The sequence below is a fragment of the Melospiza melodia genome, chromosome 2 (genome assembly GCF_035770615.1).
Source record: "Melospiza melodia melodia isolate bMelMel2 chromosome 2, bMelMel2.pri, whole genome shotgun sequence".
In the NCBI taxonomy this organism is placed as follows: domain Eukaryota; kingdom Metazoa; phylum Chordata; class Aves; order Passeriformes; family Passerellidae; genus Melospiza; species Melospiza melodia.
This window is the reverse complement of record NC_086195.1, coordinates 5,154,484-5,170,316: the sequence shown is the minus strand read 5'-3', so window position 1 is coordinate 5,170,316 and position 15,833 is coordinate 5,154,484. Positions and strand designations below refer to the sequence as shown.

The 15,833-nt window shown below is 46.0% G+C and overlaps 1 protein-coding gene across 3 annotated transcripts in view; it reads left to right on the top strand.

Moving 5' to 3' along the window:
- Positions 1-2,121: 2,121 nt before the first annotated feature.
- C2CD2 (C2 calcium dependent domain containing 2) overlaps positions 2,122-15,833 on the top strand; it is a 40,414-nt gene continuing 26,702 nt past the window's right edge. For all 3 annotated transcript variants that reach the window (XM_063181169.1, XM_063181164.1, XM_063181180.1), the window contains exons 1-4: positions 2,122-2,418; positions 4,435-4,533; positions 13,070-13,189; positions 13,522-13,623. In XM_063181169.1, coding sequence (XP_063037239.1) covers positions 2,137-2,418; positions 4,435-4,533; positions 13,070-13,189; positions 13,522-13,623 — 603 coding nt within the window. In that variant the 5' untranslated portion in view covers positions 2,122-2,136. The remainder of the gene's footprint in view (positions 2,419-4,434; positions 4,534-13,069; positions 13,190-13,521; positions 13,624-15,833) is intronic.

The following is a 15,833-nucleotide window of genomic DNA, read 5'->3' as shown; positions in this document are numbered from 1 at the left end:
ACCTTGATGATTCTCAGGTGAATCCCAGAGAATCATCAAGGTGGGAAGAGACCTTGATGGCTGTGCAGTCCCACAGGCACTCCACACTGCCATCATCACCACAAAACCACATCCCTAGGTGCCACCACAACACTTCCAGAGATGGCGAATCCACCACCTCCCTGGGCAACTTCTTCCAGTACCTGACCACTGTGACAGGGAAAACTTGTTCTAATATTTAATCTGAACCTCTCCTGGTGGAATGGAAGGCGGTTTTCTCTCATCCTGAAAGGATCACATGCTGGTCCTGTGGGATTGTGCCCGTGAGGAATGGGCACACACAGGAGGCATTTCTCCAGGGATGTGTCACAGTCCTGCAGTGACAAATGATTCTTCCACAAAAGTGAAGGTAGAATTTAAGAAACGGTACTAGTAAGAAAAAAGGACCACAACCTTCCCACTCGCAAAAACAAACAAACAAACAAACAAAAAAAAACCTAACAAAACAAAACCCCCAAAAACCAAAAAACAACAAAAAACAGAAAACAAAAACAACAAAAAAAGGAGTAAGAATAAGAAAATTATGCAGAATAGTAGTAAATAAGAACAAGAAAAGGAAAAGAATAAGTGAACGAGAATGATAAGAAGAAGATAAGGAGAAATAGTAGTAGTAGTAATAATAAGAAGAAAATAATAGTAAGAACAAGAAGAAAAATAAATTGTAGCAGCAAATAATAATAAGAAGAAGATAAGAAGATGAAACAGTTTTAGAAGTAAATAATAGTATCAAATTAAAATAAACACCCACTCAGCCACAGAATGAAGGGAAGAACCTTAAGGTCCTCCAGTTCCAAATAGTTATCTTTTGCTCTCTCTCTCTGAGACATCTTGCTTATTTCTTTTACTGCTCTACCTCCCCTTTCCTGTCACATAAAATCCATGTTAAATAAAATCTGTGTGTTGTTCTCATATGGCCTCCTTTGCACCTGCATTTGGGCAGAGGCCTCTCTCCCTCATGGGTTTGTAACACCTGCTCAGGGTCCCTTCCATCTGCCAGCATTCCAGGATTCTGTCAGCTCCTCTCTTCCCTCTTCTTCTTGCCTCTGCTTTGAGCTGGGAATGTGCTTGAGAATGTCCAGCAAAGAAGCCTTTGCTGTCTGCTCTGGGAGCCCATGTGGCTTTGGGACCTTGTCACCTGCACAGCTCCCTCGAGAGGCAGAACCAGCAGCTCGGGAGCCTTGGGAATTCCTGTCTGTGGTCCATTGCACACACTGCAATGGTCTGGAATTCCAGTTTCCAGCAAGGAAAAGATGTTCCTGCCCTTTAAGGCAAACCTCTGAAGGGGCTGCAGGCCAAGTGGAGAAAGATCTTGCAATGACATTGCATGACCAGCTTTCATAACTTAATCAAGCGTTGTTTTAGCACGTGGATTGGGAAAAAAAATCAGGCAAGGGTTTTTGCTTGGGAGTTGCCACGGGTAAAGACAGACAGTATGAAAGAAGCAGAGCAGGCACCTACCCCATACCCACAGTGAACCCTTCTACCCCTGGGAAATGGGGTGTCCCCTCCGCGTCCCCCCTACCCTCTGAGGTGCCGGACACCCACTCCAAGCCCATCTACCCCGGGGACCAGGCTCTTGTCTTAAATCCTTTTACCCCAGGGGCTCCGGGTGCCTGAACTCCGCTACCTTCAGGGGCACAAGGAGCTCACCCCGGCTCCCTTTACTCCAGAGCACCAGGAGCACATCATGAACTTGTCATATCCCCAGGGGCTCATCCCAAACCCCTCTTACCCCGGGAGCACCGGGCGCCCACCCCAAGCCCGTCTCCCCCTTCCGTCCGTGGGCCAACGGGCGCCCACCGCCGCCACGCAGCGGGGCACGGCGGGCCGCGTTCGCCGCCTGGCAACCGCCCCCGCTGGGCAGCAGCCAGAGCCGGCGCCGGGCCGAGCATGCGGCCGGGGCCGGGCCCCTTCTCCACCGCCCTGGGGCGGGGACTGCGCCGTGGGCGGGCGGGGCAGCGCGGCGCGTCCCAGGGCAGCGCCGGTGCCTGCGCCGGCGCCCGCGGGTCGTGCGAGAGCCGTGCGGGGCTGCGGCCGCCGCTCCCCGCCGGGCGCGCCTTGGACCCGTCCGGAGTCGCGGCCCCATTATGGTCAGCCATGGCGTGGCTGCCGGGCGGGCTGGCCGAGCTGCGCTGGGGCGCGCTGGTCGCTCTCTTCGTGGCGGCGCTGGCCACGCTGGCCGTGTACCTGGTGCAGTACGCGCTGCTGGCGCTGCGGAGGGGCCGCCCGCCGCCGGCCCCCGCTCCGCCGGTGCAGCGGGACGAGCTGCTGGAGGAGGGCGGCTCGGTGCTGGCCTGGGCGCTGTCGCGGGGCAGCTGGAGGCGGCAGTGGCGGCGGGCCTGGGTGGCGGCGCTCCGAGCCGAGGCGGCGGAGCGGGCGGTGAGTGCCGGGATGCAGGTGATGGATGGAGGGAGGGAAGGGACCGGGGATGGCCGGCGGCGGCTCCCCCGCGCCCGCCGGGACGGGGCCGGCACCTCCCGGCCGCGGGGCATCGCGCCGGGACGCGGCTCCGGGCGCTCCCCGCTGTAGGGACGCCGGGACTTGCTGCAGGGATGTGCCGGGTGTGTGACTGACCCTCCGTCTGTGTTTGAATATTTACACGTGTGCGTTCGGTGGCTGCTTGGCAGGGATTGCAGCAGGGAGCCGGCCGGAGGCGCGGAGTGGGAGCAGGGAAGGATGGGGAGGAAGGAAAGCCCCGACCCCCGCAGCCCCTGTCAGGGGTTCACTCCGCCGATAACATTGTTCGGGCGTGGGGAGGAGGAAACAATGGAAACTTCCTGGCCTGGGCCTGGGGCCCGTCCTTCGGCAAATAATTCCCAGAGCTGGGCTTCCCCCGCCATGCCTCAGGCCCTGCTGTGTGTGCTGTAACTCCGGGGGCTGGTGGCTCCGAGCCCGCTGGAAGGCCGATGGGGGATGCTCAGGTTTGGTCAGGTTGCCTGTACCCGGGTCAGGGAGGATGCACAAAACGCGGGGTTTCTTCCCATGTCAACCTGCCCTTCCTGGAAAAGGCGCAGTGTGGTATCCTGCGCGTTGGTGTGTGTTGGTATGCCCGATGAGGTGAGGAGGTTAAGTGAGGCTGTGGCAAGCTGATTTCCTTGTCCTGAGGACTGAACCCTTGTCGTGTCAGTGCAAAGTGCTGAGGATAAACTCTAGGAAGTGGCATGTCAGTGCAAAATGCTGAGGATGAACTCTAGGAAGTGGCATTGGCATGTCAGTGCAAAATGCTGAGGATGAACTCTAGGAAGTGGCATTGGCATGTCAGTGCAAAATGCTGAGGATAAACTCTAGGAAGTGGCATGTCCCCAGCTCTCTGAATTTGCGTGCGTCCCAGACCGAGGAGGTTCCTTCTTACATGTCAGAGAGCAGGCTGGGGAAGAAGGAAGAGTGGGGCAACATGTGTGTGTGAAAGATAAGGAATAAAAATGAACACTTCCCAAGTATCATTGTAAGCTGGGCAGTGGAAAGAAAATATTTTGTGCACCCTTTCAAATTGTGCGATGTGGTTGAGAAAAGAGTGGGTTGTGCTAAGAAATGAAGGTTGGTGGAAGAGAACGGTCCAGACAGCTTGAGCACAGGTACTGGAACTGAAAGTAACCAGCCACAAGTGACAGCTTCCTGTCCCTGAGCAGAGGTCAAAGCCCCTTGAAGGGACAGGGACAGGCACACCCTCCCTGCCCAGGTGAGAGCTGGAGCCGGGAGTTCAGCGCCTGGCACTGCAGCGTGATGTTGATCCCGCTGTCAGCCTCCCACAACAATGTCAGCAGCACAAAGCTAATGAAATTCCTGCAAAACAACCTGGGGTGATGAGGGAAGCGGGGCTGAGTGCTCTGTGTGGGCAGCAGGTGAAGAATGCAGTGCTGATGCTTCTGAAAGTATGACCTCAGTGCCCAAGGCTGCCTTGCTTGCTGTCTGTGTGAAGACTGAGTGGCTGTCATCACTGTCTGCCTCCACTGATGAGGAGGGCTGGGCAGGGGAAGGTTTCTTTCCTCACCTCTGCAAGATGATATTTGGGGTTTCTTAGTTTTGGCATAGCCTACTGCAGCCCTATTAGTGGGCCAAACCAAACATGTCTTTTCAAACTGCAGTGCTGATAAATCTTTGCTGAAGAACAGCAGTTTTGCTGGACTCTGTTGTTGTTCATGGACTTGGCTCTGCACCGTGTACCTTGATATTCTACTACAGGGAAAGATGAGTTATGATTAGGCCCATAGTTATGTCCTAAGTATATGTTTTCAGGCTCTACCCTGTATTATGTAGTGAGGTGTCATGCAATTAATGCATGGAAGTTTTGACATACATTTGCAATTCCAGGAACTCGACTGGCAGTGCAATTTTATCGCTTGTTTTCAAGTGATGGGTTCATCACCTAATGATGCTTCTTTTTTTTCTTGTTAGGATTCTCAGTTGCTTACATTTGAGGAAGATGACCCAGCAGAACCACTTGAGCTAGCAGTTAAAGAAGTTACCAGCATTGTAAAGTCAGCTGGAGAGAAGGTAAACTTTGGATTTGTTGCCTTTTGGTGTGCTTTGGGTCAGGAAATGTTTTATTAGTGTGAGTGGGAAGTTTATTTGTCAACAGATCTGTACCCTTGACCTGTGTTTGTCGAGGCAGGTAAGAGGCTGCCTCTCTAAAGAACCTGCATTGATTCACTTCTTTTGCATGCTGTGAGCAGGAAGTGCTCCAGGGCTTCCACCAAATGCACAATAAGCAGGGTTATGCCAAGTTTGTAGCTACACCCTCAGTGAGCTCATGGAGCAGCCCTCTCTCCTCCTGAGGATGTTCCCCCATCCCATTGCTGAAGTGTGCAGTGGGAACTGCATTGAGAAGAAGGAAATTTCTCTCCTGGCACTGGCAAACATCTTTGTCTCCTCTTGCTGTTTGTGTGGCTGATGACAGGTTTGCTTCCTACGTGGAGCTGAGTGAGGATCAGTGGAACAGGTGCAGAGTCCTGAGGGTGAAGTTTTCACTCTGCTGGTCCTTGTATTCAGTGAGGAGCAAGTGATTTCTTTCTTTCCTCCTCTCCCATTGCAAATACTAGGAGATGGTTCAGTGGCTGTGAAATTAAAATAAGGCAAAACATGGCTCTTGGAACAGTAAAAATGCTTTAAAAGGGAAAAAAAACCCCTATATATGTTTATTAGCAATGATAGCTCCTGCATTTTTGTCCTAGTGACTGGTTACATTAGGCACCTGCTTCAAATTAGCCTAGTGCTTTTCTTTTAGTTTTGCTTTGTTATTTTGCTTTGCTCATCTGATTTAGATGCTAAGCAGCTCTACTATGATTCCTTTGAAAACTATGCATGCTTATCTGCCTGATACACAACTTAGAGGCACACCCTGACTGGTGGCAGCTGGGGATTGTTAACATGTAAAGCTGCTTGTGTACTTATTTCCTCCCTTTTTAAATTTTTTTTTAGTACCCTGAAATAAATGGATAATAAAATCCCTGCCCCAGCAGTGGGGCTGGAGAGACTGGACTTGGTAGGGCTGTAGGGTTGGCACAAGTGTTATTCTGTGCCCCTGGAAGATGCCAGGATGGGAGATTTTAAGGAGAGGGCATTGCTAGGTCTGAAGTTGATGTGCTGTGTCATGTGTGAAGCCAGGACCCCAGGGAGAGCTGCTGCAAATAACAGCACAAAAAACTGCTGTCTTGCAGTGCAGTGTCTAAAATGTTGCTGGAAGGGACAGGCAGGGCTGGGTTGAGCCATTCCAGCACCTTAATGGAGGTGTTACACTGCAGACAGAAATCTGATGTGCTTTCAAAACAGCTTAGACTAATAGAAGCACATTTTAAAATTTATTGGAGTAAAAAAGGTTTGTTTTTATACACTGGCTTCTTCTGAACACTGCCAAAACCCATTTCAGTAGTCTTGTGCACAGCTGCTGGAAAAAGTTCTCTGAATCATTCTTATTCCTTCACTTAAGGTACAACCTGAATATTTATTTGAATTACAGGGTATAATAACCTTAGAGTGGCAGTCTGGTAGCTACTTTTCCTTCTTCTTTAAATGCATTCCTTTCTCTAAACACCTCAGGAGTTCTCTTATATGATAATTGTGTCTTGTATTTCCTGAGGTAATACCAAGGCTGTTTGTTTTTTTGGTTTTTTTTTTTAAGTTTTCTTTTTTTTCCCCCCCATCCTCTTCAAACTCTCAATGTTTGCATGTGAAATCAAAATCTCTCTCTGCAGCTTGCCCAAACTCAAAGTTACAGACATGGCTGGAATGCTGCTGCTTCTCAGCTTGGCCCAAGCTGTGGTGATAGGAACAGAGCTGCTCTGTGGCTGGAGGTTACACCACACTGCCCCTTGATAAAGCCTTATTTATGCGTTGCCTTCACCCCAATTTTGGGCCAGAGCCTAAATATATAGAATGAAGTGGCCTGTTTTCATTGTGTGGTATTGGTTGTTTTGTTTTAATAAAGTAAACATTAGAAATATTCTTGGTCTTGGCTTTTTCTGCCAGCCTTTCCATTAGTGCAGTCTATTTGCAGAGGACTTGAACTTCACAACAGAAACAGCAACAAAAAAGGCAATGAAAAAGAGGATTCTCTTGCTGGGGACTTGGCACAGAGGGTTTGGATGGAGCAGGCTGTGACAGAAGTCTCCCTTTTTTTCTGCTTCACACTCAAATGGAATGGGGTAAAATTCCTCCAGAGTGCCATTCCTTTAATGTCACTGCTGCACTCCTGACTGGGACCATTCCTGGTGTTTATTTCTGATTATTTTTAGTGGAGTGAACTATCCTGACTGTGATGTACAGTTCCTGTTGTCTTTTAACTCCCCATTTTGCTTCAAAAGCCATCCCAGATCTTTAATGACTGGGGTTTTTTTACAAGCCTAGATGGAATTATAGCCCATGGAGATTTTTTTCCTTGGCTTTTTTTAGTTTTTGCACTAATATAATCCTTTCTTCTTAATATGTTTACTCTTCTTTCATGGTGCTTGCTGTCAGTAAATGTATTATGAAGGGATTATATTTCCTTCCAGCTTTTGTTTAGCTTGCCTGCATAAGTTGCTCCTTAAATCTCCTTTTACAATGCTGTCCTGTCTCCTGTCTCTCCTGTGCACCCATTCTCAGCAGCAGCTCCAGTTAAATCCATGTTTTTGAGCTTGATGGCTGAAGGGCCACACAGCCCTACAGGTAAAGTCTCACAATGCACGGAGGCAGCTTCTTTTTGGCTCTGGAAGTTCTTTCCTGAGGGGTTTTGGGCTCCAGTCTGCCTCTCCTGTGGCTGCTTCACGCTATGAGTGCCTTGCTGCATCAAGGTCTCTCTCCCTGTGGTGCTGTCCTGATAATAAACTGTCCTTTATGTGAGCAGGAGTTGTTAATTCTTACACACACACATTCTCTGTATTTTGTGTTGCATTCCTCTCCTGCTTTTCAAGGTCTTTCAGCTTTCTTGTGTGTTGACCTAATCTTCATTTATGTTGCTGATTCCCAGCTTGCTTTCCTGAGCATCACATTTGCTTTCAGGTATCTCCTGAGGTATTTTGGACTTTTAACTGTGGGATAGGTTTGGTGCCTGAAAGAATCTTTGGTGACCTGTTTGCAGCTTTCACCTCCCTGCTCACTGTGCTGTCCTCTCCCTTTCAAACATCCCTTAATGGGGGAGTGATGGAGTAAAAGCTTAATTGTTAGTGGGGTGAGCCTACAGAAGTAAACAAGACAACATAATGATCTAACCTTCTTCAGAGCTGAGTGCCTGGGAGGGGAGGACATCCTGATGGGAGTTTGTTTGCTTCACTGGAAGTGATCCTGTGTAGGAAAAAAACCATAACAAAACCAAAACCAAAACCAAACAAAACAAAACCAAAACAAAACAAAAAACCAACCCCTCCCCCCAAAAAAACCAACCAAACAAAAAACAAACAAAAAAAAAAAAAAAACCCAAAACAAAAAAACCTAAGCTTTTTTCCTTTTTAAAAAAAATAAAAAATAATTTTGTCACTCCATCAACAAAAAACACATTCCTACAATCCTGAGTTTGGCTCTGTCTTCCAGCTGCTGCTGCAGATGTGTGTGAGCATCCTTCAGGCTTGTGCCACATCTGCCAGCTTGGCACAGGGGTCAGGGAAGCCTGAGCACCCCAAACTGGCTCTGCAAGTGAATTACTGTCCAAGCGACCACAGCACAAACTGGCAAACCTCTCCAGGTTTTTCTGTCTCCTCTTGATCTCTGTGTCTTCACTGTGCCATGTCTCAGATGGTTTGGAAAGGTTTGCATGATAGTGAGGCCAAATTAGCAATTCTAGTTCTGGTATTGATTTATATTCCCCTTTCTGAAATGTAAGTACTGCTTCTGTCTTTGCACTGTTTGATGTTCATTTGAACTTGTTAGGTGGATTGAAAATCCTTCCTGTCGTGTCTCCTTGTACTCTGCTTGTTTATTTCATTCCCTCACTCCCCATTTTTTTCCACCTATTTGAATTTGAATGTGTTGGTCTCAAAGGAGTGGATAAATTCACATGTTCCATCAACTTCTGCTTTGTTTCTGTTGCTGACATGGAAACTCTCTCTCCTGCACTGAGTCCGTCCCTCACCCTGCCTTCACTGTGCTGTTTACCACTATTTGGAAAACTGGTCTGAGGTTTTCACTGTATTTAAAGGCAAATTCAGTTTGATACTGGCTCCTAAAAACCCACACCTGCCTGGGTTAGACATTGCATTTGTCATCTCCCCTTCATTTGCCCTGGCCACTTGGTCAATTGTTTGGGTAAAGGAGTGGAGAAGAAGCTGCAGAAACCTCCTCAAGAAATGAAGGAATTGGCTCTGGTAACCAAGAAGATAATGCAATTCTTCTGAACAGCTGAGTGCTAATGACTGTCGAAAGGCAGAAGTTTTTGACTTAAAAAATATTCTTGTGGTGAGGTTTTCAGCTGAGCACACAAACTGTCTGTGTGGCCATTGACAAGATAAGTTTTTCATGCCAAAAAGAAGAGGCTTTTCATAGTAAAACCCTGTGAGACAGATGGGAAACTGTGAAGGTCCTAAATCTTACAGTGAGATCAAGGCAACTTTCACTGTGTGGCTGCCTCATGGTTAATTCTGATTCTCTTGTGAAAATGTTAAATATTTGTATTACTTACATACTACTGAGTAACCTCGAGTAACCTGCTCTTTCTGGAAGTAAATACCAAGTGCAGTAAAAAGAATTTCCTTCTAGAAAACAAACAGAAAAGGCAATCAAGGCCTGTTCTGCTGGGGGTTTTACAAACACAAGTGGTGTGGTCAGGGCCTGGGGAAGGTGAGGGAAATGTTCCCCATCAGGGCTGTCAGAACTTCCTCCTGAAGTCACAGCCAGGGGGGGAACCTGCTGCTGCACTTGGGGAGGGAGGAGTAAAGAAAAGGGAACGTGTAATGCACAAATTAATGGGGTGCCAGTGCCAAAACTGAAACCTCAAGGCAAGAAGGCACCGTGTGTGAGGAGCAGGGGCACCATGGTGCTTCTTGAGATTTTTCCTTCCTTTTTTCGGGAAGGAAAAAACTGAGCATTTTGAAGCCTGTCCAGAGGAACTGCAAAGAGAAAAATTCTGGATATAGAGGGGGAGGGCATAGCAGGGAAAGGGTTTTAATAGCTTTGAGTGCACAAGGTTGGACACCTGACTTTCTCAGAAAAATAGTCTTGCTCAACCCACAATGCTTTTTCAGTCTCCTTTGTTCCTGTGGTTTCTTATCTGGAAGAGAATTGCTTTTAGGATAATTGTACTCAGAGTTTTAGATATGTGTGAGCAGGTTGTGTCACAGCATCTGCAGCTCAGTGGGGCTGAGTGCCAGCATTTTCCATGTGGGGAACTGAGCCCAGCCAGGTGTGGGAGTTTTGGCCACTGCAGCTCATCCCATGATGAGGATGTCAGGTCAGGGATGGAGAGGAGAGGCTGGAAACAGCAGGAATAACAGGAATGCCCTCCTGGCAGTGGGGATTAAGTACCAGCTGTGCATGGGGAGGGATGGCAGAGGACTGAGGAGGAGCAGGGACACAAAGGTACCTGAGGAAGGGCAGGGAACTCCTTGCATGGAGAGAAGGGTGTTTGTGCCAAGGGAGGTGCTGGAGGGAGGAAATACCTTGAATTGGTTTATTTGTGCTGCTAATTCACCTCACTCTGTTTCTGCTGATTTAGGAGATGTGCCTTGCCCAGAGGTAGGATCACAAGAGGGAGCTGAGGGTGACCCCTCTGGGAGCTCAGAATCAGGTCCTCCCAGCTGCTGTGCAGGGCTTGGTTTTTAAAGAACAGTTTGTTATGAAAGTGACAGGTTTTCTAGACTCTAAAACACAAAGGGTTGATAACTGGAGGTGTCTCTGGTGAGGGGAGTGGGAGAGACAACAAGGAATGTAAATGAAATTAAAGAACTCTCTTCCTATCAGTCCAGGTTCCTCTGTTCTCTTGTGATCACCTATCCCTCTTTCTCCCCCTGCCAGCCAAAAAGGGCTGCTTTGCCTGGCCCTCCCTTCTGCAGCTCTTCATCTGTGCAGAGAAAATGAATTTGAAGAAGCAGGTTGGAACAAGGCAGGGGGAAAAGGAGCAGAGCACGGGAAGCTTCAGCGTTTTTCTTTGTGTGCCTGCCATGGAGGAAGTGGCCTACATATTTCTGCTTGGGTCTATCAAAATCACCTGCTACACTTCTAAAGGAATGTCACTCAGCAAGGGAAGCAGCAGTTGCAGTCTCTTTAATCACCTTTTCACCACTTGTGGCAGCATCGGAGATGAAAACAAAGCTGTTTTCTCTTCAAATTCTAGCCCAGAATTCTGCTTCTCTCAGTATTCTGACTCCATCATCCATCCTGCTCCCAGAACAAAGGGATTCACCTGACATAAATACGTATTATTTTCCATTTACAAACATGGAACCACTCCTTTTGATGATTGGATTAAAAGTTGACAGGTGGCTGTATGTGGGTGCCACAGTTCTTTTAGTAAAAGTGAGGGCAGAAGGGGAGTAGGGCTTAGTAGATGTCATTGGCAGGAAATAAATTAATCAAGGAGACTAAAAGTCCAAGCTTCACTGGTTTGGGCTTTGAAATGGAAGGTAAAAATACATTTTAAAAACTGATTTAGCATCTCTTGACAAAACACAGAAAGAAAAATGAAAGTTCTTCCACCTGCAGTGTCTGTTTTCATCCTTTACTTGGAATTAAACATGATTTAAGAAATAAGTGACACATGAACTCATTTGTCAACTCTCTGGCCACACTTTTATTTCTTTTAAAAACATTAATCAACCACGTACCTGGCAACCTTGGCTCTTGGACATCCAGAAATTCCAGATGAATGGCTCTGCATTGCATGTACAGCAAGTCCAACTTGTTCTAAATGCATTGAACTTCCTATAAATGTGTGGAAAAAACATGTATGGATGATAAAACACTGCATTTAGGATATGGAAGTTTTTGCATCAGACCTGTCCTTTTTCCTCAAAAAAGAGGGAAGAACCTTTTCCTTTTTGAAGTCTTTAAAGAGTCACCCTGTCAATCTTTGAATGAAAGAAATGAGTGTGTTTCAGCTCAGCTACAAGTAAAACAAGCAGCTGGAAGTAGCTGGGCTCTTTGTTCTTGTTAGCTATTAAAAATCCTTTCTGTTTTACCATAATCCTGGGTGTTGGTGTTTGTATGGGATTAAGGTCAGAAGTCACTTCTGAAGGAATCTGGACTTTGGGAAAGGGGAGAGGTGAGGAAAACTCATTTGTCCACTTCTACACTATAATTTGCAAAGATATAACCTGAAAAGGCAAATCTATTGCTTGGGGTGTGGTTGGGATTTCTATTTGTCATATCCACCTCCCCACCCCCTGCTCCTTTGTAATTAAGTCTCTACCTTAATGGATGTGCTCAGGACCTTGATAAAGCCCTGGCCATCCTTAAAATGTACCCCAGAGAGCCCAGGGAGATGAAATGTATTTAAGGAGAGAGATAAGGATCTTCCAGGAGTTACATGATTCCTCTCAAAGCTTTCAGCTTCAATTCCTGTGCCCATAATTGGAGCAGTAAGTGCACAAACACAATTTAATAGCAGCATGCAGAGTTTTTGTCAGACAAACCTTGCAGGGAATTATTTGTCTGTGCATTGCATTGACCTGGTTCCCTGTGCCTGAGTCAGTGTGAGGAGAGCCCAGCTGTCGTTCCCACAGTGGAGCTGTGGGGACAGTAACCAACAGAGGGACAGTGGCAAGCCGCTCTCCTGCACCACCAGCACATCTGTTTGCAAAACAAACATGCCTCTGTGGTGCGATGAATAATTCCTGACTTCCACCCCGTGGGCTTCCCTGTGCTGCCAGGAGCCCTCCAGGAATTTCTGCACACTCCAGGAATTTTGCCTGGCAGCTCCAGCAGCTCACTCAGTTTGCAGAGGGGAGGGAGCAAAAACTGTCCTGTGTTTTCAAACTCAGTGTGATAACAAGTTAAATTACTGCTCCTAAAAGTGTATTGCACTCAAGTGGCACTCAGACTTTCCCCAGACATTTAGCTTTGTCACCACATTTCAGGCTTTCTTGGTTTGGTCAAAGGTTTGAATAAATTCTTAAAGGCTCCTGCTCCTTCTTACCCACTGAGAACTGGAATTACTCAGACAGAATCCTCTGCTGTAGCAGCAGGTTTATTCCAGTTTCACATTTTCTTTAGTTTCACTGAACTAAAGATTGTGTGGTATATCAGCTGCTGCTCAGAGCAGAAGAGGAAGAAGAAAAAACGTCTTTGCCCTCTTCAACCTTTTAATATGTAGATTTGTGAAATGGAAAGGAGTCCTTGTCAGGCAAGGAGTCCTTGTCAGGCAAGGAGTAATAATACAAAAGAAATTTTGGGAAATGCCATAATTTGCTGGTATTAGATTTCATGTACAGATTTGAATACTTGAACTTTGTGCTTTCAGAAGGAGGTGGGAACATGAATGAAATTGCTTAGAAATTTCCCACCTGTGCAACTTAACATAATTCTGCTAGCTTTAATTCCTGTCTTACGTTCTTTCTTGCCTTCACCAGACCTTCTGAAGACTGATTTGTTTTCCCTTTGTTTCCCCTCATCCTTTTCCTTTTTCCAGGTGGTTTCTTGCAATGTTGTGGGGGATTCTGTGAAATTCCTCGTTGCTGTCTCAGCCCCTCCGCCCGCGGCTGCCGAAGCTCAGTCGTATTTTGTGAAGCTGTCCCCAGTACACCTGCAGGTGAAAAGTCTTAAGTGTTGTTCTCTCTTCCCTTCCTTTTGTTTCCCCTCTGGGGCAAGTGGTAAATACAGAAATTAAACTTGCCTCTTCAGGAGATTGGGATTAAATAACATGTTGGGTAGACTACTTGGATATCTAGAACAATTCCCTTTTTTAACTGGCCTAAACTCTCAAACTTAAGCAACTTCTGCCTCCTCAGAATGTCGCTTTGAAGTTATCTACTCAGAAACTGATGTCATTCTTCCTGTGCTGAGCCTTAGCGTGGAGAATGACCTACAATTTCCTTACAGGACACCACAACAACTCTACAATAACTCTTTTCCTGTCCACAGCTTCAGCTCTCTGTGAAAGACAAAGGAGAAGATGTCAAAGTTGAGTGGCTCCTCATTAACACCGATGAAATCAACTTTGAAATCCAGCCAGCAGTGCAGGAGGTCAGTCAGTTTTATTTGTTGTAATGGTAGAACAGATGAGTCTCCATCCCCTTGATCCAAAATGTGGTGAAAAGCATCTCCCTTGGATCATCTATCAATTCCCTACACCTCTGAAATCCAGCAACACCTCTCAAGATCACTGAAACAAGTCTGTATTTGACAGACAAATGACTTTGCAAACATCTTTCATCTAACTCCAAGGTGTGAAAAATGTCTGTTCCTAAATATCTTCTCTCAGAACACTTCTAAAATAATAAAAAAAAAACCCAGTTGTGATGGTATTTCCACCAAAGCAATTAAAACGCTGCTCCTTCCCTAATTTAAATCAGTTTTGAAGTCTGGCAGCAATAGATCAGAAATGGCTGTGAAAAATACAGTTATTTAAGGAAATGATGGATGATCTAAAAATATTTTGTTGCTTTTGGAATTGCACCTGATCTTTGTTTATGAGCACTGATTCATTGGGCCATCCCCTGCAAGTGTCATCTTGACTTGGGTTCTCTTCTGCCTTTGACCCTTCACAGATTTTTTTATTTTTGGCACAAATGTGGTGATTTAACTTTTCCTACAGCTGTGGGGGAAGACTTGTTTGTATTTTGTGAAGTTGTTTTCTTGACTGAAGGCCTTGTTAAAAAGTAATTTTATTGTAGAGCTGCTTCTGTACTGAGAAACGTACAATCATCATAATTTATTACCACAGCTTTTGTCTATAAAAATGTGAAACTCATAACTAAAGCCAGACAAGCCTTTTGAAGTGTGTTTTAATATAGGATTTACCATGCACACATAGCATGTAAATGACCTTCATATGCTGGGGTGGCATGTTGATTATCCACATTTGAGCAGTCATTAACTATTAAACCCTTCCTGACAAACACAGATGACTCTGGTGCAGTCACTGGGCTTCACAATCAGCTTTTTGCTAGGTGCCCAAGTCCAGCTTTGCAGAGTTGCACCTGTTCTGCTTTGCCTGCATGTTTGGAATGAGCCCGTTAAGCCCTTTATTCATTAGAGGGTTTTATTTTCACTTTTGAAGTTTGTGTTAGCACTTATGGAAGAGGAGAGGCAATAAACAAAGGGCTAAAACCTGTGAGCAAGGAGCAACTCCTAAACACAATGTCAGCTTTTGTGTCTTGTTTTCTTCCTCTTTCAGAAGCAATGCTGTGTGTACAAATAAATACCTCTAATTACTTGTGATTATCTGCACAGTGGTTTTGACATCACCCAAGCTGGGTGTAATAACCCATTTTCTCTTGGTAATGGCTGGGTGAACCTGAGCTGTGTTGGGCAACCTGGCTGACTGGTAGGGTTTGGATTTACACAATTTACATCATGTGCTGATGTGCCCCAGGCTGGCTGTGCTGTTCACCCCTAGCCCAAGTCAAACCCAAAGTGAAACCTGTTGTCTTTATCATTTTGAGGTGGCAGTTAAGCCATTATGGTTTGTCTTGTCAAGGGAGTTGTGGTGGAGAGTAACTTTCCAAAAAAAGGATGGCTAAAAATGAGAGCTGGCAGGAGGCTCTTTAATCAATCTCCATTCCAAATAACTATGGAAACAACAGCAAATACCTATGAGCAAAAGTCCAGTGACTGAGGTTGCTGTTGTTACTGTTAAATAACAGATGTCACATTAGGCTGATGGCAAAGCACATGAGGCAACTGGGATTTTACAATTTAGGTAAGAGCAGGGGAGGGAAATTACCTCCAAAACAATGAAGACTAACCATAATTTATCTGCTTATTTAAGTAACCTCAGTAATGAAATTGCTGTTACTAAGGCTTTAAAAAGCCTAATTTTCTGTGATCTTTATTCAAGTGAATGAGTATTATCTGTTTTCTTGGTGGTTATTTGAGGGCACGTGGTGTAAATGCAGCAGATTTTTGTGGGACTGGCCAATGCTGTTGTATGTTCTGAACATGTCATCAAAGGCCAGTTAGGGAAGAAGGCAGTACAACAGGATTTATGAATGTTTCTGTAACACCTGGGTAGCTGTGGAAGAGCTGTTACTCCCAATCTCTTTGACGTGTCATGCAAACTGCACATCAGTGAATGTGGTGGTGTGGTATCAGATAAAAATGATGGATGTGTCCTCTGTTTTTAGGTCAGATCTTTGTCTCCTACTTCATTATTTCCTTTAGAAGAGAAACCTCAGTGAGATTTCAGAGCTGGTGGGTTTCAGACTGTCCTTTCTGGGACAGCTTGATTTAAA